This window comes from Fusarium poae, chromosome 3, assembly GCF_019609905.1.
Source record: "Fusarium poae strain DAOMC 252244 chromosome 3, whole genome shotgun sequence".
Lineage (NCBI taxonomy): Eukaryota > Fungi > Ascomycota > Sordariomycetes > Hypocreales > Nectriaceae > Fusarium > Fusarium poae.
The window spans coordinates 2,275,144-2,300,165 of record NC_058401.1 but is presented as its reverse complement, the minus strand read 5'-3'; the positions used below and the strand labels follow the sequence as shown (position 1 = coordinate 2,300,165).

The 25,022-nt window shown below is 49.4% G+C and overlaps 7 protein-coding genes across 7 annotated transcripts; 2 read left to right on the top strand and 5 right to left on the bottom strand.

The window, feature by feature from the left end:
- Positions 1–521: 521 nt before the first annotated feature.
- Positions 522–3,471, bottom strand: FPOAC1_008163 (uncharacterized protein; the record flags this gene model as incomplete). Its single annotated transcript, XM_044852608.1, has 5 exons — positions 522–2,395; positions 2,453–2,822; positions 2,877–3,202; positions 3,261–3,370; positions 3,431–3,471. 5 exons carry the CDS (start codon positions 3,469–3,471, stop codon positions 522–524), a joined length of 2,721 nt encoding a protein of 906 aa, XP_044705278.1.
- A 955-nt stretch (positions 3,472–4,426) lies between these two features.
- FPOAC1_008162 (uncharacterized protein) lies at positions 4,427–5,249 on the bottom strand (the record flags this gene model as incomplete). The annotated part of the gene is made up of 3 exons (XM_044852607.1): positions 4,427–4,989; positions 5,045–5,108; positions 5,172–5,249. The coding sequence occupies 3 exons, from the start codon at positions 5,247–5,249 to the stop codon at positions 4,427–4,429; spliced, it is 705 nt and encodes a 234-aa protein (XP_044705277.1).
- Positions 5,250–5,839: 590 nt separating this feature from the next.
- Positions 5,840–7,810, top strand: FPOAC1_008161 (uncharacterized protein; the record flags this gene model as incomplete). The annotated part of the gene is made up of 1 exon (XM_044852606.1): positions 5,840–7,810. The coding sequence occupies one exon, from the start codon at positions 5,840–5,842 to the stop codon at positions 7,808–7,810; it is 1,971 nt and encodes a 656-aa protein (XP_044705276.1).
- A 595-nt stretch (positions 7,811–8,405) lies between these two features.
- On the bottom strand, positions 8,406–11,672 carry FPOAC1_008160 (uncharacterized protein; the record flags this gene model as incomplete). Its single annotated transcript, XM_044852605.1, has 2 exons — positions 8,406–10,560; positions 10,606–11,672. 2 exons carry the CDS (start codon positions 11,670–11,672, stop codon positions 8,406–8,408), a joined length of 3,222 nt encoding a protein of 1,073 aa, XP_044705275.1.
- Positions 11,673–16,206: 4,534 nt separating this feature from the next.
- FPOAC1_008159 (uncharacterized protein) lies at positions 16,207–22,545 on the bottom strand (the record flags this gene model as incomplete). Its single annotated transcript, XM_044852604.1, has 2 exons — positions 16,207–19,357; positions 19,415–22,545. The coding sequence occupies 2 exons, from the start codon at positions 22,543–22,545 to the stop codon at positions 16,207–16,209; spliced, it is 6,282 nt and encodes a 2,093-aa protein (XP_044705274.1).
- Positions 22,546–22,873: 328 nt separating this feature from the next.
- FPOAC1_008158 (uncharacterized protein) lies at positions 22,874–23,530 on the top strand (the record flags this gene model as incomplete). Its single annotated transcript, XM_044852603.1, has 2 exons — positions 22,874–23,297; positions 23,352–23,530. 2 exons carry the CDS (start codon positions 22,874–22,876, stop codon positions 23,528–23,530), a joined length of 603 nt encoding a protein of 200 aa, XP_044705273.1.
- A 51-nt stretch (positions 23,531–23,581) lies between these two features.
- FPOAC1_008157 (uncharacterized protein) lies at positions 23,582–24,784 on the bottom strand (the record flags this gene model as incomplete). Its single annotated transcript, XM_044852602.1, has 1 exon — positions 23,582–24,784. One exon carries the CDS (start codon positions 24,782–24,784, stop codon positions 23,582–23,584), a length of 1,203 nt encoding a protein of 400 aa, XP_044705272.1.
- Positions 24,785–25,022: the final 238 nt, after the last annotated feature.

Here is a 25,022-nt window from a genome sequence, read left to right as displayed (position 1 = left end):
GAAATATAAACATCTTTGACTATCACGTTCCCTCGTCTATTTTTACATGTTATATATCACAACAATCGAGTCACAGCAAAGAGTAAATGGAACGCCTGGTGCTTTTTTCGGGTTTCTCATTAAAGACTTGATTAAAGACATTGCACGTAATGCCTACAGAAAAGTAAAAGCCAGCCTGCATGTTATCTGAAATGCATGTTTTTTTCTGCCTCATTCCATGTTTGTCGCTTCCATCGATCGACGAGCAGCACCCTAATGAATAATTTTATGTGTGTACCCAGCATATTAAATGCAGCCGCCTTTTCCCTTTGGTTTTTTTTGTTACTCGTACATGGTACCGTATGGTATGCATCAACCGCCAACACCTAATAATGATGAAAAAAGAAAACTTACGCCCATCTCGCAAAGTGACGAAATCGGCGGTAAAGTAGAAGGGGAGATGTGGAAACAGGGAGGAATAATAGAACGTGCCTTCATCTTCTCCGTACTTTGGTGGGTTTCCTCAGTGAACGCTTGGGTTTCTAACCCCATCGATCGCCTTCTCTCTCTGCCTCGAGCCTTCGCATTCTCTCTTCCTCATCGCCGCCGTTGATGACCTCACTTCGACGAGCTGAAATAGAAGATCCGGTCCGGCGTCCTTTGCGTGAGCCCTTATCATCAACATCGTCACCACGATTCCGTTTCCAACCCGTCATGCCTGCGATGCGTTGCGCTTCTTTGAGCAGACGTTCGCGATCGCGAGCTTCACGTTCGAGAGTGTGAGGATCCTTGCCTGAACTTTCGGTTCGACTCACAGAGTTGGTCTTCGTATCGTCATTGCGAGAGCCAGAGGGAGGCTTGGAATCCTTGTCGTTGGAAGCAACCCCAACGTCGGTCGATTGATGCCTGCTGCTGTATTTTGAGTCGCGCTCTCTGTCACGGTCCCGATGACTCTCACGATCTCTGTCCTTTTCCCGCTCGCGGTCGCGATCACGTCGGTCCCTATCCCGATGTCGATCTTTGCGGTCCTTGCGGTCTTTGTCGCTGCGATCTTTGTCCTTGTCCCGACGTCGCTCGCGATCATAGTCCCTATCTCGATGCGAGGAGCGATGACTGGATTTCTTACGATCATCACTACGATGGTCATCTTTGTCCTTTTCTCGATCCTTCCGCTTGTCAGAGTCTCTATCACGGCGACTGCGGTGGCTGGATCGTTTGGACTCTGCTGGTGATGTGGAGCGGTTTCGATCAGCATATCTGTCGTCCCTATCCTTGTCCTTATCCTTGGAACGGGAGGACTCTTCGTCATCGTGGTGATGGCGTCGGCTCCGATGCTTTTTGCGTCGGGAATCGTCATCGTAGCCATCATCCTCGACGGACTCCGAGCGGTAACGTCTACGTCGACGAGAGCTTTTATGCCCTCTGCTCCGACTACGACTCCTGCTGACGGTACGAGATGCAGATCCCGTATGGTTTTGATTTTGGCCGTGGTCATCACGTTCTCTATCGTGCTTGTCATGATCGTGAGATCGGTCTTTGCTATGCTCACGTTGAGACTCTCGGTCCTTATCTTTCTCGCGAGTATCAGTACCAGCACGGCTCGGGGCTAAAGAGTTACTCCTGGATCGGCCTCGTTCGGCTGGACTGTCCCTTGCTGAAGGGGTAGACTTGCCGAGCGGAATTTCACTTCCAACCTGGTAACCACGAGCTCGAAGATGATGAAGACTTGTGTTAGGGAGACCTTGCCTCATAGCCTTTGGGCCAGTTGGCGCATTCAACGGAACATCTGGAACCGGAACTGGACGAACAGCAGAAGTACCAGGTCCCATGTTAGGTCCCATGCAGGAAACATCCCCCGAAACCTCATTCCCTGTAGCCTCACTGGATCCATCGGCTTGTCCTGCATTCGAAGTCTTTGTTTCATCAGCTCCTTCAGTGCCGTCCTTTTGAATTGGTTGGCCATTCTCATCCACTTGCTGACCATCTGCGTCGATACTGTTCTGGCCATTCTGACCGGATCCGTGCTGAGGGAATTGAGCTTGATCCTGGTAGTGGGCGTTGCCTCCGAATTGGTAGCCTCCACGGCCGTAACCTCCATAGTAACCACGGCCTCGGCCTCGACCACGCCCGAAATTGTTGCGACGATAGTCATTGAATTGACCATAATTACCTTGATTGTATCCTGTCTGGAATCCTGAGTTAAAGCCCCCAAAATCACCTGTTCCCATGCCAGGACCATTTTGATTGTAATTATTCTGGTCGAAATTCCATGACTGAGAACCGTTCCAGTTATTATTGGAGCCTTGGCCAAATCCACCCCCAAAGCCACCCATGCCGTTCATGCCCATGCCTTGAAAGCCTCCGTTCATGTACATGTTCTGCATCGTCATCGGATCCATGCCCATGCTCGACATACCTTGAATAAAATTAGCATCGTTTTCGTGTGGCCAATTGAGTTGGTGTCATCACTTACCCATCATGGGAAAGCTGCCGAAAGAGTTTGGCGCCATACCGTTTTGCATAGCCATCATCATCTGCATCTGGTTGAAATCGCCAGAGCCAGAGAAGCTGCCATTAGGGAAGTTGCCATTTGTGGATTCGGACTCGGGCTTCTCTTGATCTTCCTCATCCCCGCCATCTCCTCCTTGTTGGTTCTCATCGCCTTCGCCTTCGCCTTCGCCGTTCGGTTCTCCAGTGACATCCTGCTTTGTTAGAGTCTGCTCGTCGGATTCTTCAACGACGATTTCCTCTACACGGCCTTCAGCAGGCACATTTTGAATGTCGCCTGCTTCGTCATGCCCGGGAGCATCGGTGGCAAAGGTGTCGTCATGAGAGTTGATGTCCTATGGTTTGTTAGAAGTAGAACCTCAAAGAAATTATCAAGGGTTTAGATGTACCTGGTTAGCGGGCTGAGCAGGAGTGCTCTCGTCAACGTTTTCGACCCCGTCAATTTGACCTGATGGCGCGTCTACTCCTGAATTATGTTCTGGAGCTGTCTCAACCGCAGGTGTTTCCGCACCTGGAAGATTCTGTTTCGGTGCTTCGACAGGTGTTGCGGGCTCTGAATTTTTGTCTTCTTTCGGCCGGCTCGCCTCGCGCTTCTTTTCCGCAGTGCGCAAGAACACTCTTATTGTAGTTCTCAGTGATTTATTGGGATTGCAGTCTTCAGCGGACAAGGGCGAGTGTTCGCAAACAGGACAAGATGCGGGTAGATTGGACTGGCCTTGTCGCAGTTAGCATCATATTTTCGTTGAAAAGCTTTCGAGAGGTAGATCGCGTACATGATTCACAGATTGCCTGCTCGCAACAGGGAAGACGGTAAGCGTTGACCGCGAGTTTACTACAGATCGCGCATCGCAGCTTAATGGGAATCTCGTCGGGAGCAAGAGAGCTGGAAAAAGAAGTTATTAGCTTGGCTGCTGGCGCGACCGATCAGACTCATGTAACATACCGAATAAGCTCCGCCTGAGCTTCTGTGATTGTTGACGCCATTGCGAAATCTTGGTAACAGCCCCAAAGCCGAGGGCAAAGCCTAAGACAGCAGAGGAAGCGTCATGGGAAGGTTGTGCGCGGGAAGAAAAGAAGAGACGGAGGTTGAGGAGGAAAATGTACGTAGCAAGGCCGATCTTTTTTGGTGGTGCCTGGTGCAACAGAGACACAGTGAGTCTACCTACTTTAATCGACGACACGTGAGCGCGAGAAAGAATTGATTAAAGAATTGAAGAAGTACTAAAGTATTGATGTAGGCGTTGTTCTTTCAAATCAACCTTGGAAAAAAGTGCAAAAAAGAAACAATTGAGTATAATAAAGAAAAAAGGCCAAGTCCGTTTGCTTCACTCTGCTTCTGACGCAAAAGCTAACAGTAACCAACTGGCTAACAGGGCAGTGATGAGGTTCAGAATCGCGGGAAAAAAGAGTGGGTCTAGAGTGGACGCCTCAAAGTATCTTTTTGCTTGTCCCATCCAATAATCGATAGAAAATTATGAAATGTCACGTGGGTATACACCCGATCGCATGGCGTAAGAAGCATCTCATTAAGCCTGAGCTTTAACAGTCAATAGGCGCACAAAGTATATATGACATTGATTGCTAGGTGTAGGTATGATTCGGAGAGATACACATGTCACCTAATCACTTGCGCAGCTGTCTCCTTCGTTCATCCCTTCATACTTCAACTGCATGTGCACATCTTCACGAGTACTAGTCAAACAGTATTGTAATCATAAGAGCTAGAAACGTGACCACCAAGTGTCCATTCGAGCCGCATCAAAACATTGCTAGGTGCTAACAAGAAAAACACAAAATCAACTCCCAGATGCTCTCTTCAGCATCATTCCCAAGCAAGTGACTCGCAGGAAAAGGGCAGAATTACGTACAACACGAAAAGGATTCGTCATCTGTACCTCCCGCTTCATCCTCTGACCAACTGTTCTCCATTCGTATTTGTCTAACAAGCGCAACTATCCTTGGCGCCGGCGTCCTTAGGGCCTCCAAGATTCACTCTTTGCTCCTCGCTTCCCCGGTTGGCAGCATTCGATGCACCAGCTCCCCTCGCACTCTTCAACGACGTCTCGGGTATAGCGTTTGCGATGGCAGTGAACACCTCGGTAACATTATGTCCGCTCTTGGCACTGGTCTCGAAGAACAGTAAGCTCTCCTCCTCCGCATATGCCTGGGCCTCTTCTGTGGGAACTTTGCGGGCATCGCCAGAGTCGTCGCCCTCCTCTCCATCGGCACCTGCGGTACTGGATGAGTCGCCTGTAAGATCCAGCTTGTTACCGACCAGTGCGATAACGATACCGGGAGAGGCCTGTCGTTGCAGCTCAGCAACCCAGTGCTTGGCTTTGATGAGGGATGTGGGTTTGGTGAGATCGTAGACGACGAGGGCGGCCTGAGCGTTTCGATAATACATAGGAGCCAGCGAGGCGAAGCGTTCTTGACCAGCAGTATCCCAGATCTCAAACTTGATGGTCCTTGTTGGGAGATTACATTTCTGAGTCAAGAAGGCAGCTGTTGATGCATTTGTTAGTGATGGCATACAAGGAGACACCAAGATTATACATACCACCAATAGTAGGCTCCTTGTTTTCTTGGAAGTCATTGTTAACGAAGCGCAAAACGAGAGACGACTACCGTAGCTCAATTAGTATGCTGATGAGTCGTTTCGCAACAAGTGGTCGCAACTATCGTACCTTTCCGACAGCAGCTTCACCAAGAAGCACCAGCTTGACACTACTGCTTGGCTTGGGGGCGTTGGTAGAATCGGCCATTGTCGCGGGATCGCTCGGAGATGAGTTGACTGATGGATTGGGTTGTCAAGGCCTGGATAGACAAGTGAAATAGCAATGTCGCCCTCGGAGACGGACACGTAACGTAGAAGTGAGAGTTCTAACAGGCTGGAGAGATGTCGATGGTTGAGTACCTAGGTAGGTTTGTAGAAAGTTGCCTGGAGTGGAGGAGATAAAGACGCGACGTCAGTGAAGTAAGTAGAGTTACAGTACAGTCGAGGTGAAGTCGGTAGCGGTAGCGGTTGGCTAGCTTCCCTGATGACGAAGCCACATGCAGCTGCCACTACAGCGACCAACTCATTGAGTTGCTAAGAAAAAAGCGGTCCCTTATTGGCAGACTTCCGAACAGCTGGATCCTTCGGCTCAATATTTGACCGCTTTCCGGCTCCCCGCCAAATTTCGAACTGGCAGAAAAAAAAAGTTCAGGAAAGTGTAAGAAGCTCTCATTGGGTCTTGGTCTTGTTGATGAAAATAACCATCACTTAATACTGTCTTTTTCCCGGGCACCCTTTCATTGCGCGACAAAACACCCATATAATTAGCCAATTGCCCTTGAGGCTCTCGAAAATACCATGGCGAAAGCCACAGAAGAACCCAAAAACTCCAAGCGCAACCTCCTCGACGATAGCGACTCCGAATCCGAAGATGGAGGGGCCGCTATCGCTGCGACCGACTTCAAGGTGAACGAAGACTTTGCGCGTCGTTTCGAGCACAACAAGAAGAGAGAGGAGAGACAAAGACTGGAAGAGAAATTCAAGAAGACCGGAAAGCAGCAAGAAAGTGACGATGATGAGTCTTCCTCATCAGACGAAGAGGAAGATGAGGACGGTTTCCTCGCTACAGAGGATCTCGACGCCCAAATCTCTGCTACTCTCCAAGCCATCCGAAACAAGGACCCCAAAGTCTATGATAAGGATGTCACATTCTATCAGCCTGACGATCCCTCTGCGACGACTGCCGACAAGGAAAAGAAGGAAAAGCCAGTATACTTGAAGGACTACCACCGAGAAAAGTACATGCGGGGTGATATCGGTGCCGAAGATCAAGATGACGATGGTGACGTTCCCATGTCCTACAACCAAGAACAAGACGCTCTCAAGAAGTCCATCGTGGCTGAGATGCACGCCGCCGCCGAAGACGATTCTGACGACGAGGATGGTGGTTTCATGAAGAAAAAGGCATCAGCAAAGGTGGACTCAAACGGAGTTCATCCCTCTCGAAAAGCCGCCCTGACAATCACTGAGGTTGATGTTGCCAACGCCGACAAGGATCCCGAGACTTACTTGTCAAATTTCATGAGCGCGCGCGCCTGGGTTCCTCCGGATGGTTCTAACTGGAAAGCATTTGAGTCAGACGACGAAGATGAAGACGATCGCGCCGATGAGTTCGAACAGGCATACAACTTGCGATTCGAGGATCCAGAACGAAGCAATGAATTCCTTCGATCTTATGCTCGAGATGTTGCCGCTGCCAAGTCGGTCAGGCGAAAGGAGAAGACCGGTCGCAAGCGTCAGCGTGAGCTTGAACGTGAGCGTAAGGAAGCGGAGAAGAAGGAGAGACGAGAGGAGAAGGCCCGTCTCAAGAAACTCAAGCTCGACGAAGCCCAGGAGAAGCTGCGCAAGATCAAGCGAACAGCTGGCAACGCAGGCAAGAATCTTACTGATGAGGAGTGGATTCAGTTCCTCGACGAGGCATGGGAGGACGATAAGTGGGAGGACGAGATGAAGAAGCGATTTGGCGACGATTACTATGCTCAGCAAGATGATGCTATGGCATCGGATCAAGAGGATGAGAGCGGAAAGAAGTCAAAGGTAAAGAAGCCCAAGTGGGATGACGATATCGACATCAAGGATATTATCCCCGACTTTGAGGATGAGGAAGAAAAGCCAAAGGTTTCTCTAAGCGACCTCGAGGAGGATGTTGCCGCTGAAGAGGATGAAGAAGACGAAGACGAAGACGGCCGGGCCTCTAAGAAGCGCAAGACAGACCACAAGAAGGCCCGCAAGGAGTCTCAGAAGCAGGCTCGCCAGGAGCGCAGCAAACTCGAGGCTCTCGTTGAGTCTAAACTCGAACTCTCCGACCACACTCTTCTCAAGAAGCCCACCCATGCCCCTTTCCGCTACCGCGAAACTTCTCCCCAGTCATTTGGTATGACCGCTCGGGATATCCTTCTCGCTCCCTCTGACGCCGCTCTCAACGATTACGCTGGCCTCAAGAAGCTCGCCACCTTCCGCGACCAAGAGAAGAAGCGTAAAGATAAGAAGCGTCTTGGAAAGAAGGCTCGTCTACGACAATGGCGCCGCGACATCTTTGGCAGGGAGTTCGAGCGTGAGGGTCCCACTTATGGATTCGAGCGTTTGGCTTCTGCCGATGACGAGGGTAGCGGCAAAATCATTCAGTCCAAGGGTGACAGACAGAAGAAGCAAAAGAAGGACGGCGACAAGGAGGACAACGTGGTTGGTGATGTGGGTGAGAGAAAGAAGAAGAGAAAGAGGTCCAAGGGCAAGAAGAATGCTTCGGCCGCCGTCACAGCGGAAGAGTAAGGGGTTTCCTGTGGACATTTTGAGTGAGATACCACTGCGCTAGCATAGTAGTAAAAGACCAGGCGTTCCATGTTGTATATCAAGGTATGGTTTCTTTATAGGATCAGCTACATCACAAAAAGCACGATCATTTATGTTTGAATTGGTCTGATGCAAATAAAGCTCGAGTTTTTAATCTGAATTATATCACCTCTTGATAAACGAGTGTCAGCTCATATCTGAATGAGTATGACGGGTATGATGGTATCTCAAATGCTTAAAACACAAATTCCCTTCCCAACGGTAAGACGACATAACATGCCCAACAATGTTCGCTTTGAACTTCAATATGCCTCTTCGCCAATGTCCAACCCGAACTCTAGTATAGTTCTCCCGAGATAACGCAGAAACGGTAAAGAGACAAGATACATAGTAAAACAACCCCCTCCATAACCCATACCACTCGTGGTTCATAACGCCAGACCAAACTATATTTCTGTTTGTAGTGGATCCCTTTCATCCTAGCCACGGGTCAATATCTTTCAACCTTTATTCTTGGTTGATAAGACCTTTGGGAACATCGTGTCGCATGTGCTAATCTGCCAGGCAGTCCTTCCTAAGGACCCTGTTGCTGTAGCCCGCTCATGGCATTTGGCGTTGGCAAACCACTACTTCCTGCACCGAAGACGCCGGTGAATGGATCGATACCGCCCATGTTGAAGCCAGGATCCTGACCCATCTCTGGGGGCTCCATGTTGAATGGCATGAACCAGGCAGATGACGCTTCAGGTCCAGATAACCCTGCTCCATCGGCCATGCCAGCTCCTTGGCTATTCATGCCTGCTTTGATATTAGATCGCCGGCCTTGCAAGTCTTCCTCCGGTTGAGTACCTGGGGCAACTGCATCCCAGCCCATCATCATGTCGTGACCACCACCCAGACCGGTACCAACATCCACAGAATATCCACCAAAAACGAGTTGACGATCAAGAGGGTCAATGTTGCCATTTGAGCCTGAGCCAAAGTTCATAGCCAGTAATTCAGGCGGGAAGAAGGTCGGTGTATGCCCGTGATGAGAAAAGGCGGTCATGTTGGCGGGGCTCATAGGCGACATTGCAGTGCTGAAGGCTGAGTTTTGCGGGTTGGACACAGCGAGAGGGTTAAAGCCGGCCGTGCCTGTAGTTTGTAGCCCTAGAGCACCCGAAAATCGGCGTTCTTGGCCTCCTACAGAGACCGCATCGGTGTCCGAACCCTGCATAGGATCGAGAGGCTGACCAGACTGTACCGACATACCCGCTTGCTTCTTGTTTCCTTGTTTTCGTTTCGGTGCCGCTGCTCGATTACTATCCTTGTTCTCGATGCTTTGCGGTGTTGGCAGCGTGGAGAAGTATTCCTCTACTGATTGCAACTCAGGTTTTGCTTCGAGGACGCCATCCGCTCCTAGATCCTTTCGTTTATGAGTAGCAGGATCCATGAATTCAGAGTCAGAAAGACCGTGTGGATAGCGGTTGAACCAGTCTCCGTATTGAAGGAAAGATGACTGCGTGGCACGTTCGTTGACATTTTCGCCAGCTCTCACGGCATCCAGAGCATTCCGATATTGCGTGCGAACATTTTCCACCATCCAGTGAAACATGCCCCAATACTTTTTCATCTTGTGGAGATATTTGACATTGGTAGTCAAGTTGGCCTCAGCAGTCGGTTTCATAGAGGGATTGCGAGAGATTATACCCAGAATATGAACTGTCGTCGAGGAGAAGGCACAGTATCCAGCAAACGGGGCAGAGACAAAACACCGCGGTTGCTCAGCCTCTCGAAGGAGTTCCGATATCCGATTGGCCGCATTGAATGTCCTCTTGCTCGCTTCGGAGAAAAAGTCGTTGTGTACGCCCTGTTGCTTCCGTGCAGACATGGCGGCCCGACTTACGAAGAGTATATTGTGCTGTAGGCAGATATGCATAAACAGAAATTGACCTGCCGTGTTCTCCGTCTTGTGTACTTCCAGGTTCTCGACAGAGTATCGAAGTGACAAAGGCAGACTAGCCTCAAGGTTTATAACATCATTTAGATGCTTGATGTACTGAGACTCATCTTCCCACATTGGGTTGGGATCAAGTTCTTTTCCTCCTTGGCTCAAGTAGGTTATGATTCTTCCCCACAAGGCAATGGCCCGAACCAGATAAGCCGCTACACCCATGTTCTCTCGTGCATCGGCAAGTTGTCCATCGTTAGGAGAAGCGGGGTGAGGTATCTGCCCATCCAACATCTCTGTTGGCGCAGGCATGTCGAACTGGAAGTATTTCTCTTTGACTGGTAGAGGAATCTGGATGGTATCTTCCCGCATGAACATGGGTCGATCTGTTCCGGAAGAATTGAAGCGATCCATGAGGAAGCAAGCCCACATTATTCGACGCCGTATCTCTCGGTCAATGAAACTAAGCTGCTTTTTGGCACCATTGCGACCCGAAGGATCATACTCCAAATCCTTGTGTAACTGGAGAGCGAATGCCATCCGAATGGCTTGTCCACCTAGAGCCCAGCTGCGGCCGCCTTGACATGTTCCAAATTCGTGCAAGCCCAGGATGAGTAGGCATGTCAAGATGGTAAGGTTTGGCCATTCATATCGTCTTGTGCAAATCTCACGAGCATGGGATGCCCACTCTTCGCCGCGTAAGAACTCTGGTCCAGATGAACTCACTAAAGGATTCGAAGTAAAACGAGCTGCCACAGCGCACACTGTAAGGATAAGAACTGGGGGCAGGGTCCCATTTCTGTGGAAAGTTAGACGGGTACATGACGACTTGGTAAAAACTTACTTGAGCTTTCGCATGTAGCTTGGCTTGTGCAAAAGATGATAAGATTGACCATAGACATTGTCGAAGAAAACTTCCGCGAGATGCTCCTGTATCTCTTTGGATGGGAGTACGTCAGTGCCCTCGTGTTGCAATTTATTCTCTTCGGTTTCCTGTACTTGTAAGCTACTGGGCCTGTCGTCACCGTCAATCTTGGGCTTTGAAGGCGCCTTGGCCCACGCCTCCAGATCAGGCCCGAAAGCTTCCTCAGCACCACGCTTTTTGGTTGACTTGTTTGAAGGCACAGTTCCTGGTATGGCTGGCTTGACCACGGCACGAGTGACGGATGATGCGACCTCTTGATCCGACTTGGGTATGACCTTGATGATGCGTTCTTCCATACGCTTCAATCGCTTGTCAAGCATGGCCATGTAGTCTGTTCGAGGCGCAGCCTTTCGGGTCGTCACCTTGTAAACGCATGGAATGCGTGAGCGTAAACAGTGCTTACAAGCAGGTTTCTCTCCCGAACACCGGATCTTCTTTCGGCGGCACGCAATGCAAGCGAGCGGGAGGCGTTTTCTTTCCTTACCAGCCTTCGTCTTAAGTTCACTCCATGCAGGTGTGGTATCGGCTTTATCTTCCTTATGCTTACCGCCCAGATCTGTTCCATCTGCACGATTACGGGAACTCAGACCAAATTCATCGGCGTTTGAGTCTTCTAAGGCGTTTGACGGAGGAGAGATCCGACCTTGGCCAGTTTCAGAACCATCAATGCTCTGGCTCCGGTTGCCGGGAGGCAGAGGGCCGAACGGTAGGCCAGCGTGCGGAAGACCAGACATAGCTTGGTGCTGAGGAAACGGAGTGGGAGACTGAGATGCGTGTGTGTGATCCGTAAGGGAAACGAGAGAAGACTGGTGGTCGGGAAGACCTTGGTACGCAAAGGAAAAATCGTCGAAGTGTGAGGTATCCATCAAGGCGCCGTGAGAGGGAGAAGGTGTAGGGTGCAATCCAGGAACGTCGCGATAGAGTTGGGGGGCGGAATCGAAGGATGACGGGGCATGTTGAGGTTTCAAAACGGCACGACCGGACATGACTCTGCCAGACGGATACAGAGTTGCGACGCGGACGCTTCCGAGGCCGAGAATTCGGCGATGGGAAACAAATCTATCGGACCGTGGTGATGGTAGCAGTGAGTGCGAAGGTAGTTCAACTGGGTAGAACAAAGATTTAACAAGACAAGAGGTTGGCAGGTATCTGTGCAGCTGTTGTGCAGCTCAAAACGTTGCTGCTGCAGCGCAGGAGCGTTGAATTGAGGTGACCCGAAGTCGTCCGGGGAGTTTATGGAGAAAAGTAACGGGTACGTATGTTGTCAGTGGCTCCCCGCACTGGAGCTGGGGACGGGCAGTCTGCGCCCCGACTGGGGCGAAGGAGTTGTTGGCGGGAAATGGAGAGTTTAGAAGCGTCGCGGAGGCTGAAAGTATAGTATAGACTAATACAACAAGACGAAATGGCTCGCCTACTCGGGTAGTTGGTAATTGAACGGTTGTTGTTATCCGCGAAGGAGGGATGCGAGAAGGAGAATCTGAAAGAGTCAACGGGGGAAAAGGATTGAGTCGTGGAAGCGGAAGCTGGGCTGGGGTCCAACGTCCAGTCCAGGAGGGTGGGACCGTTTACCTTTTGTCGTTAAGTAGGGACCCAGGATTTCAGAAGCAGTGATCACGATAGGTTGGTACAGTTAGTATGTAGTAGCTACTAGATAAGTTAGAGGCTGGGCCGGGCTGGATGGATGTTATAGTGCACGGCCCAGGGGGTGTGACTGTGGGGTAGACTACCTAACTGTAGACTCCAATAGGTATTAAATCCAAGTCTCGATTGGATTGAATTGGGGCTGTCACATTTTTTGGTCTCATCTCTTCATGTCTCTCTCTCTCTCTTCCATGTCATGTCTCTAACAAGCATGTCAACGTTTAACTACCCAGTAACGTCAGTCTACTAATGATTTTACATGTCAAAACCATGTGTGCAATGACAATGATCATTCATGGTGGAGCTGCCCATCCAAAGCACGGTGAACGCGTGCATACCTACCTTAGTATGGATCCCTACGCACAGCAATAGAGAGTCTCCATCACAACATTCGTGACGTGGTAGTCCTTGTCATGTGTAATAATAGGTAGTCAACTGAACGTCAGTAGGTTGTCAAAATCCACTCGGGAAAAAGATGTATCAAGATAAACGAATACATCACCTTGTTTCTTACTTCCCTCACTTCTTACCTCCAAGGTAAATTGTTACTACTGCATAACAACACAGACATATAACAATAACAGAACCAAACAAGGAATCTCCGCCTAATGAACCTCGAGTACATACGTCAAACGGCACAGCAGGCAGAGCACGGGACGCGGAATATCCCCACAGGGCTAGAGGAGGCTAACGTGCACAGGACTTGTATGTATGTACTATGTATGTCTGTATGGGTTCAACTAGTACTAACGATTCTTTGGGTATATTATGATGTTCATATGAACGTGCAATCTTGTTGAATACGACTGGAGGAGAAACGAGTCTCTAACTAGCATCTCCTTGCAAAACGAAAGAAAGAGGCAATGCTATTTGACCGCGGTTGTCTCGGTTGGACTATCCACTGTTGAGCTGGTATCCCACCGGGATCCGGATCATCCCAAGCATTGCATCTCATATCGTATTGTCACCTTCTTCTTCTTCATACGTATGTACTATGTACTGAAAAGGCTCAGCAACGGCACTCCCTCGTTGAGCTTGGTGTCACGCTGTCAAGGTTCACTGAGACAAGGCGCGGCAGGATACAGAAAGGCTAACGCGAGCAGGCCAGGGGGGACCCTTGAAAAGTGACAGTCCCAGTCTTGGTTCTGCCCAGAACCCCGGACCTTTTCAGGTAGCGAGGAAAAACAGGGCGTTGATAGTTACTCCCTACTATATGTACTATGATGCCTCAAGCCTACATGACATACCTGCCTGCCTGGGGACTGGCTTGACTTGACTAGGCAAACTAACAAGAGGTCACCTTGGCTTGAAAGAGATCGTGCTGCAGATTTGATTGCATGAAACTAGTTGAGAAATGCCAGGCTCTACCAGGGTCTAGTCCTGCGACTACCGTCCAGGCTCTTTCTCTGTCTCCCCCTAGCTGTCTGTATTTTTCTATGTATCCTTTTCAACAGCTGTTGCCTCCTAATTTAGCCCATGATTTCTCCTTCAAAAACCGATGATACCCATCGGAGAAATAGGTTTCTTCATCCAGCATCACCCATGAAACTGGCGGTGCAATACAGATGATCTGCGGACTTGGTTCTGCTTTGGAATCACCAATTGAGCAGACCGCGGGATATCTTGTTGTTTATCCCAACAAGGATGGGTGATCCTTGTTCAATTGACGGTAACTTCCGAAGTCGATTGGGAGGGAGCAACTTAGACTTCACAACCAAAATTGATATGGGTATCCCTCGAAGTCTAATGTGAAATCGATAGATGCAGCTTCGTCACGAAAAATAGGGCTCTTAGAGCAACCTTAATCTCACACAAATACAAAAGCACTGCTATGCAACCCACTTATCCTTCCTTTAACACAAAGACAAGACCACTTTTGGACCCCTTGAACACAAAAGACCAAGCATCCATGTCAGTCAATTTGCCCTCACAACCAAAATAACGAGGTGTCATTATGTTACATGCACCAATGTTGATAATAGGGGAACTGAACACAAAGCAAAGGCATCATCATTGTTAATGCCATTGTTATTATTATAATCTTTGTTCTTGTATGCACGGTGGTATTCAATATCATGAGCGAATCGGAATATGCTACTTGGTTCATAGCTCACAAGTGAGGCGTCTCTTGTCTTCTCTTGTGGTCTTTTCCAACTTTAACCGCCAGCATGCATCTTGAAATAGCACATCACACATCCCAATACCTGGACCGTTACAAGTGAAAAACTAAAAACCGCCAGACAAATAACGGTTCCCTCATCCCCCTTCTGCACAGACACTTGAATACATGGATCCCTTGCCGAGCCAAAAGTTCCTCACACACTCTACTATGTATGTATGTATGATGGGTAATGGATCTCCGACGTTAGGGCTGGATGGAGTAGAGTTACTTTCCTCTGTCTGTCTGGGCTTATCACGATGTCGTTAGGAGACATGATCGCCAAATAATTAGTTACGCATGGATATCGTACTGTAACATCCAACTGACGATCCGGTCTCGAACCTCACCACCACCATGTCTCATTTTATTTTCACACACCTGCATGCATATCCCTTCCAATCCATGATCAATGACATACAGACCATAGCGCGCAAAGCCACATACATACGCTTTCTCAACGTCTTCCCAGACAAGGCACTAAAATGACCACTTCGTACCGGTCCGATATCGTCTTGACTCTTTCTTGTTCCATCAATCATTCAGTCCTCTTCTCTACGCCTTGACGACGGGCGTAACAATAACATGGTCCGCCCGCAGCACTGCCATGTTACCTGTGCTATTCTATTTGTGTGTTTGTGCCGCACTGCATTTTGCTGATCAGGAGCAGAGGAGGCAGGGACAAGCAACGTAGTTCGTGCAATGGTTCTTGGTAGAAGCCAAAACGGAGACAACAGCATCAGGTTTGGGTACTTTGGACTACATATGTCGGAATGTGGGATAAGTGGGATAATAACAACGCGTGGGGTTTCTCCTCCATGGTATTGTGAACGACATAAATATCAAGGAAATTAGGTCATTATCTCAGACGCGTGCTCCTTGCACATCAGCTCGCCTAAGCCTTACAAGGTGATTGTTTAGATTAGCACGTCCCATGAAAGTTATCAACTGCAAAATTAACTATAACGTTCCTAAAAAGGCTAATATAAGCTATGCCTACTTTGTTGACTGTGCCTCAACTCAACGTTCAAGTTGGGCTGAGCACTGAGTTTTGTCAATAAACGGTACCCAAGTTACCCTATGCTGCCCTTCATCAAGATAATTTAGATTGAACTCGAGTCTCAGTGTGGCCATGAATGTCTCTCCTACACTCCTTCTGGAAGCTGTTGTAGCATTCCTGTAGTAAGTAGACCAAGTAGCTCAGGCATGTCAAACTGGCAACTTGATGGACCAACCACAATCTGCTGTCACTTACACAGTCAGACTTGTACGTGTAATACACGTCTGAGCCTCGGTCCGTTTCAACTGGTCCGATCTTGACTGCAGCAATCAAACCGTTGTCAATGTTTTACTGCATAAAATGCAGGTTATATCTCCCGGTTGTGGTCAACCAGTCCTACCGAATTATCAATCACTATTGGAAAATGGTGAGTGTTTGGATCTTGAGCTGCAAAGATGGGAGAATGGTACTACTGCACGGTTGTCAGGCACCGTAACCAGGCCAGTCAGGTCTTTGCTCACAAGCATAATTTTCGTCATGTATTAATGATCACAATTCTTTCATTAACCTTAAATCGAGTCAAGACTCAAACAATCCAAACACCCGGAAATGCTATAATACGCCATGCTATGCTGCGCCCCCAGTCCCTGTAGTCTATCAGACAGAGATTCTCCGTAAACGAACTTTGATAACCAACCAACGCTAAACTCTCCGCCCCTATTTACTCGTCACCTTTGTGCCTGATGTACACAGGAATTCCATAGAGTACCACCGCGGCGGCGTTGAGATACTTGAATCTGCACGCCTCCCTGGACCGTGCAACGGCCTCGGCTAGTGACACGTTACGTGTTACCTGCCCATCTTCTTCCGATTCACTCGCCATAGTCTCGTCCTGGCCCGAGGCCCGACTCTTGCCCTTGGCTCGCTTATCCTCCTTGAACGTGCCCCTGGGAAACAACCCCCATTCCTCAAACGATCGGCCCGCGAACCGATCAATGTCCCTATCCGTCACGTCCCATAGTGTGCCCACAACCGCCGGGCATCCTGCCATCATGTAGTTCCACACTGGACCGTAGTTCTCAAACTCTCCGGCTTCCGTTAGTGATGCCGAACTGCAACCCATTAAGAATGTTGCTGGCTTGCACTTTTCGAGACGACGAATTGTGCGTGCTCGAATATACTGCGCTCCGCTTCCGTGGCCAAAGTAAAGCAGGATATCAGAGTCTGACAACGCCTTTTCGAATTCGGCCTCTTGAGGAGCGCGGTTGACGATACCATCCCAATCTTTTAAACCCTTCATAATTGGCTGAAAAGTAGATTGTGTGTTAACCAAATCTGTCGAGGGGTTTAGGATGTACGTTCCTCGCTCGGTAGAGACATAGTGACCCTCAGGCCTATCTTCAAAATCATCATCGTTTGCAAATGGCTGTGATTCTGTGATGAGCTGTCTCAAGCAAGCGAGAGAAGGAACACGTGAAACAGCGAGGCTTTCCATACATGGCATTGACTCCCAAGGGAAGGCATGGAGAGCCTTGTCTAATACCAAAACAGTATGTGCGTCTTCTGCTCGTTCTGATCCTTTCTTAACAGCATTGTAGTAACCGCGCAGTGCATCATACGTCTCGACCACCATTGCATCAAAATCAATTTCGTCGTACGCGTTGCGTTCGCCGTGGAACTGAAGAATATCGACGACAAAGTAGAGCAGATCGTTGAGTGCCTCATCGTAGTCACTGTCCGGATCAGTAGGATCCCCAAGCCCGATAAACAGATCGAGGACTCGAGGGTCGAGAGACACCCTGTATGTCTTTGTTGGCTTCTTGCCTCGGCCCTGTTTTCGTGAAGGCAAATTGCTGTCGAGGACTTGGTCAAAGCTCTTTTGAAAGCGGGCAAGGAGATCCGGTCGTCGTTCGTGCTGGGAGAAAATTCCCTTGAAACCACCCAGCCAAGTTGTCTCAATTGTGCTTAAAAGATCCCTCAGTCGTCCATCTAATTCTTCTCGCTCAGCCCACCATGCAGACTTTGCACCCTTGACACTGAAGTCACGGCTAGCAGAGTGGCTTGTTTCATTGGCAAGCCGGATAATCTCCATCATCTCCTCCTTCCCGTGCTCAAAGTTGAAGACCTCCGAGTCAGCATCTCGAGAATTGGCACGCTCGAGTGGCAGCCGGAGAATGAAAGGGCTGTGGCCCGCTTGGAATTTGGTGATGCACAAATCATGATGGTTGTCGCTTAAAGAGACAGAGATCACACTCCAGTTGTGAGGCACCAAGTCAATGTAGTCCTCTTGGAATTTGGACATCTCAGTTGTGAGTGCGAGGCTGTCACGTCTCGAAGTTTGGATAGAGCCCGAACCGTCTGTTCCAGTGCCCTCTTTGTTCTGCAGTGTACTTTGCTCACGCTTCCAAGTAACGTTGCGAGCCAAATCAACAGAGAAAGTAGCAAAGCCTGAGCCTGCGAGAACTTTGGATTGCGTCGTTGAGGTGGCGGAGAGAAGAATGACGGTATTCTGAAGTAGAGCCGAGATGCGATGGACCATGGTGCTATTAGCAGTTGACAGAGTCGAAGCATGAGCCTCGAGAAGGAGCTCCTGGGCTTGTTTCAATGCTTCAGCAAAGGCAGGAACATTGGTTTCCTTCGAAATCTTTCGTTCAGTGGCCGTTGCGGTCGCACGTCCCTTCCGAGGAGGCGTCTGACTTATCGAACGTCTCGCCTTGTCAGAAGCTGCGACTGCTGGGAAAGAAATTGTTGAATCCTGTACGACAGAGAAGACGGGATCATGGATCATCTGCTCTGTGCTGTGGCCAATAAGAGAAATTGCAGTCACAACTTGTTCCTGAGACAAGGTGCCGAGGAGTTTTGGCAGTTCTTTGGCAAGCTCCAGAGTTGACAAAGCTGAAGTCCAGTCCTTCTGACTGATGAAGCCCAGGGCTCGCGACAAAATGACCGAAGCCATCAATGAAGCCTGGTACGCGTCCTTTGGCAACTTGGACACTTCCAAAGCAGACGGCTGACTCTTGACTGCTGCCTGTCGCTTCCGAGTCTTTGGTGCAGGAGCAGCAACAGGAGCGGCTTTGGCTCGGGTCGTCCTGGCAGCAGTGCGAGTAGCGCGTGTAGTGGCAGCAGCTCGTGCCTTGGCAGCAACTGGAGCCGTCTTCTTAGCCTCGTTCTGGATGCTCAGTACCTTACCATGATCTCCGAGACGCTGGGCAGTATCCTCTGCGAGCTGAAGAAGCTGGAGAGCCTTGTCTTCATCACCCGTATCGCGAAACAACCCACCGAGTTGGCAAGCAACTTGAACCCGAGACGCCGAGATATCTTGTGGCAATTCCTCGAAAGCCTCGTTTCCAAAATCAAGAGCCTTTGTCAGCTTTCCAGCGCGATGATAAACAGAGCCTATCCAGGCCAGGACTTGTGCCCGGTAGAGTGGCGAGCCCGTACTCTCTGCAATCTTTTGGGCGGATTCCGCATAGTAAACAGTCTCTTGATACATGCCAAGATGAGCGTATACGGAGGAGACGTGCAAAAGACCTCGCAGAAGGGGAAATGCGAGTGCCCAGAATCGTGGCCCGATCACTTGGCCGAGCTTAGCACCAGCTTTGGCGCTATCCAAACTGGTTGTCGAAGCATCCATGACGCTTAAGCTAGCACCTTGGGTCACAGATGCTTCTATCTTGGACCAGTCATGAGATAGGACTCGAACACTTGATTTAACGCTGACTAGAGCCTCTTGAACTTGACCGCGCTTCAGCGCGAGAACCGATTCTAAAAATGAACTCAGAGCGATGGACATGTTGGCTTGAGATCTTGACAGAGCCCATGACGAGGTAGATCCGCCGTAGATCGCCTTGGCAGCTGCCAATGAGGAATTCCTAAGCACAGTTAGAACGAACACCTGTGGTGATGTTTTGACAGGAATGATCACTCACGCTTCGTTAATATCGCCGATACCAGAATAATACTCGGCTTCAGTAAGATAGAATTCGGCAACCAACCCACGGGAGACGCCTTCTGCTTGGTCCAGTAGCTTCTTCGTTGCATCGAGTGTCTCTTTTGCTTCAGCAAAGTGACCAATGTTGAGATGCTGCGAGGCGAGGAGCGTGTGGTTGAGAATTACGTTATTGTATGTCGGCTCAGTAAGGATCTTGGATAGAGGTGCTGACAGTTCCAAGATCTCTAGTTGCAAACCATGCTCACCTCGCAGACTGGCAAATTGACTGGCAGACTGTAGGTGCAAAACGAGACCATCTGGGTTATCGATCTGTTCGTAGAGTTCACTTCTCGACTTGCAGGATTCGGTCATCAATCTCCAAGAAGCGATTGCGTCTCTCAGCACAGGGACGGGGAGAGGAGCGTCAGTCACAGCCAGAGCTGAAACCGACTTCTCCAGTGTCCTTAAATGAGGGATATAACGGACCAGCGAGCTGTCCTCGCCGTAGGCCTCATTGTCCAGCTGCTGAAGCGGCTCTTCGATCAGCTTGGTGATTTGTTCCATTTCATTTTCTTCTCCTATGACTTGAAAAAGTAGTTGGAGTAGGACTCGAAGGCGTCGGATTGGAAAGCGTTCTGGTGTATATATCTTCAAGATAGACTGTACAGACGAGTCGTACAACTTGAGCGGCTCTCCTTTGAAAGTGACATCGCCATCGATCTGCATCAGATGCTCAAGTACTGCGGCTCGCTCATTTTCTTGTAGAAAAAAGGCCCAGTCGTTCCATGACTGATCAAGCTTGGCAATTGAACGTAGGGTTCGAGACAACGTTTCTGCCCTCTCATCGACGTTCCAAGCGACACTGGGAGGCTGCGAATCGAGGGTAGCTGTGACTTTCACCAAGGCACCCTCTTCAATCATGTTTGTGCAGATTGACCGTAACGTTTTGATCGCCTCTTCACTCCGGTTTCCAGCCTTACACAGGTCGGCAAAAAGCTCCAGCTTGGTTGTGATCTGGGCTTTTTCTTGCTGTGCCATGGGACGGTCCTGGATTATCTCGATGGATCGGCTTAGGCACTGAAGAATCTCCTTGTTGATTTGTTTGGATTTCCCTAGGTCCTTACGTAGCTGATTGTACCTTGCAAAGTAAAGACTTGAGATCTTGACAAAATAGCCGCTGAGCTGTTCCGTTCGTGCTATCGAAGTTGTAGGGTCGACAACACTATCAACTAGTTTGTTGCAATCCATCAAAACTTCGTCCAATTGCTTCCATGAAGTCGAGTCGTTCTGAATGTCGCTATTGATAACTACCAAAGCACCATCGATGATCTGGCTAATACTTTGCATAAGAGTTTCTCGTCGTTGATCGAACTGCAGAATGGCCTTGGTCGAGGCATCCCTACCAGGAGGAGCTCCTAGCCAGCGGCGACCGAATCGTGGGAACTTCGTAATAAAAGTTTTGAGGTGTTGCATGATAGAGTTGACCGTGCTGTTCTTTGATTTTGAGTCTTTCGAGTTACTCACGAGTAGTCCAACAGCTGATCGTCGGGCAAGCGAAAGACTATCCAACAGTTCATTTAGATCGGTAATATTGCCACTTAAACTTCCCTCTAGGCTCTCTGTAACCTCTTGCACAAGTTCCTTTGTCTTGGTATCGTATTTGGACTGTTTTAATAAAGCAGCAAGGAGACGAGCCGAAACCGAGAATATGCGGATAGCTGATTCTTCGTCAGGATTCAGTACGCCCTTCAGTGTTTGGAACCACTGGCATGCTGCTTCGTATTTGCGGTCTGTTTGGGCAGCAACTCCTAGAAGCTGATACAGCAAAGTCAGGGGTGATTCGGAGGATGTCTTGGCTTGTGACTTCTGAGAACCCATGAGATCCATAAGTTCCTGGAATGATGTAGCGATCAGGTCATATGTAAGTCCATTGGCGGATGGATGTCGTCGAGTATATGCGCGCACGCAACGAGAAAAGGGCGAGAGTATGTCGTCGTCAATACTTCCGCGATGGCCAGCCATCTTCCACCATTTAAGCTGGGCTTTGAAGCATAGTACTTGCAGCTTGAAAGCTGAAGTGGGAGATGGGCTCAATCGTATTTCGGTGGCAACTTGGTCCTCCTTGCTGGACACACTCGGCGCGAATGATAGAATTGTCTGGGATAATGATGCCAGTTGCCGGGCCGCTTTCTGGGTTTCCTTTTTGTCTTGAGCTCCCAATCTCTCATACAGTCTGACAGGGGAAGAAACGTGAGATTCCTCAAGGAACGGCAGTGCGGCTTCGATATGGTGTGGCTTTTTGGAATGCGAAATCCACCGCAGTACTTGGAACTGGCATCCTGTGACTACAGAGAGCAAGTTATCGGGGATCTTGTCCCCATAGTCGAGTAATTCTGCAATGACTTGAGCTGCTGTCTGCCCCTCGCTTGATGCGGGTTTTGTCGTCTTGCCGACCCCAGCATCCAGTCTCCGTTTCAAGATTCTCAGTTCCTTCAGCGCTTGATCCTGAAACCCTAGAGTTAGAAGCTTGCCGATGAATGCTGACATTCCGTTCTCGAGTTGAAAGTCTGTTTGCGTGGGTTGAACAGCGCCAATAGTGGATCGAAGGAATAAAAAAGCGACGCGCGCGCACTCGACAACGGCAAGGCATCCTGTTGATTGTTGCGGTAGTTGTGATGTTGCTTTCGATGTGACGTTCGGTGAAGTAGCGACTCGGTTTAAGGTTCGGGGCTGCAGCGGCGACAAGGGCGCGGATAGGGACCTCCGTAGTGTTCGGGGGCCTGAAGCTTTTTTCAGGTCGCTCTGAGATGCTTGTCGCTTGCCAGGAGTCGTGGGGACTGATGGTTTTGCAGCCTCGTTCAAGGACTTGATGCAAATGTTGATAACATGGGTCGCGAGAGCAGCACGGTCTTTGGAAGGTAGCTGTTCTGTGTTAGACTTTGCGGTCTGTGTTTTGCCAGGCGCCGCCCTTTTCGTCTTTGAGTTTGTTGTTGTCTTTGGTGCCGTTGTTGAGTTGTCAGCGTCCAGTAATAACAACTCTTTGAGCGTCACAACGGTCGCAGTTGTGCATGTCGAGGTGTCTGTCAGGGCCGTTTTGACCGCGTCGGCCTTTACTTGTAGTGAAGCCATTGGTATGTTATGTGTATAATTTCGTTAACATGCCATCGTGAAAAACAAAAAGCTCCTGATATGGAGGTACAATATGTAGGTATGTTGGAAAAACAAAAGGCTTCAATTCTACAATGGGCAATTGTAAATCAACGGTTGATTTAGTCCCTGTTTAGGTATCCGTAGTTTAGTCTAGCCCCGGAATTCGCAAACAGCGACGGTTGTCTGGGGCAACTATCGGATCCCGGATCGGATGGCCTGTGCTCTCAATTTCGGTAGAAGATCTTTGTCATTCTTCGGGATTTGAGCTAACGACATCACTTGCTGTAACAGCTTTAAATCGACCAAGATGTCGGTACGAACACTCTCGATTCGACCGGGCCAGATCCGAGCCACTGCGCTTGCATTGAAAACGTATCATGTATCCAAACTCGGATTTCGATACTCAAGCACAGCCCCTGTAACCATTACCGATGGCCAATTCTGGCGTTCCCTGATACCGAAGCCTTTGCGAAAGGAAAACCGTCAATTGAAGAAGAAATCAAAAGAATGGAACCCGGCGACATTCTTTATTGTCATATTCCTTCTCATCGGATCAATGTCGATACAAATGATTGCGCTACGAAATTCTTTTGATCGTTACATGCGACAATCGGAGGCTAGGATTACATCTTTGCGGGAGGTTGTTGAGAAGATTCAGAGGGGAGAGACGGTCGATGTTGAGAAGGCACTCGGCACTGGTGACCCGGGAAAAGAAGCTGACTGGGAAGAAAGTAAGAACACGATCAAAGATATCAACGAGATCTGTCACTAATGAACCTCTGTAGTGCTCAAGGCCATTGAGCGCGATGAGGCAAATCGCAAGGCGAAACGGGAGAAGGTCGAGCGAATTGAACCTACAACCGTAACTGCAACAGCGACACCGGTTGCCGAAGTGCAGACCACGGAACCTGCTCAAGCTGCACCAGCAAAGCCAAGAAGCGGGAGCTTCAAAAACTTCTTTTAAATGCAAATGGATCCAATCTGATGGCTGGGTAGTAGTATACAGATCTATGGACTAAGAAAGCATATCCTTGAATATGCCGGGATTTGCGATGGAAGCTTGCAGTGAGGCCTTTTCTGGTTCCTCTACAGGTGCCACATCATTACGCAGGGCAGAGAGGAGAGCAGGAAGAAGATCGTCTGTCGACAAAGCGACCCTCACGCCCTGCTCGCCTTGTTGGTTAGGGTCCATATCCGCAAAAAACTTATCCTCGCCTCTGATACCGCCCATACTGATGATGGCGATGGGCATGCCACGATCCTGAGCTCGCTTAGCAAGTCGCCAAGCAGAATAGGTGGCAAGTGAAGTGCCAAGCACGAGCAGCTTTCCGGCATTATCGATGGCTTCTTCAGCTGAGTGCTTGACATGGTTGTCGATACTCTCGCCAAACATGACAACAGCAGGCTTAAGAATGCCTGCTGTGCTGGGAGGCTTCCAAGCCCCATCTGTGTCGACTTGCACAAGATGCTTGTGGCCATCTGAGTTGTTTGGCGGGTGGGACAAGCATTTTGGACAAGGTGGGTATCTGAAAGTTGTGTAGGGGGCGTCTGGCAAGTCAACATCGCCATCGGGGTTAACCTTGAGGCCTTTGAACCGACGTTCGACTGGGTCTTCAGTATCTAGCGCCCCTGACTGGAGGGCTTTCTTGAGGAGTTCAGCCCATCGGGGGTTGAGGCTGGCCAGCTTCTCCTGGAACTCATTTCGGGAGAATTCATTCTTGCAGGTGGTGCAGACAACAGCCCTTAGATACCCATGTAGCTCTAAAGTCGATAGATTAGGATGAGCCCTTGGGTGAAAAGAGTCAACATTTTGAGTAATAACACTTCGTATTAGACCCAAGTCTCCCAAGTCTCTGATGGCATAGTGTCCACTATTGGGCGATGCTTTTTGTAGATTGGACCATCCTAGAAAGCTGCGAGCCCAATACCTCTTCCGAGATTCATGGCTTTTGAGGAACTCGGGATAATAGATGGGACGATATGTTTTGTTGACCTTGTAAGTGCCTTTGACACCTCGATAGTCTGCCAGGCCAGAAGCAACTGACAGACCTGCACCTGTGAGAACAACGGCAGAAGGGGGAAGATGTCTCGGAGACGGAGCAACGAAGAAGCGATGAAGCGCAGCAATGGCACCGGGAAGGGTAGAGGCTGAAGCTGGTGCAATTACTGAGGGCAAGGGGAGGTCCGTGTAAGGGATCCTGAGTAGAGGCTTGCTCATCGGGGCCAGGCTTCTCCCAGAGTCGCAGTGTTCAAGGATTACTCGATTTAGTAATGACCCAGGCGCAGTTGAAGTGCAATCTTTAACAGCTGACGAGGCTGTTTCCAATTGCTCAGGATTGGTCGAGGGCGGATCGTGAGGCGTAAGCTGAGTCTCGGCCAGTGAAGATGGAGGATTACCCGGGGTTTTGAACTGGAGGACCGAAATTACACAAGTCAATGGCGTGGACAGATAATTG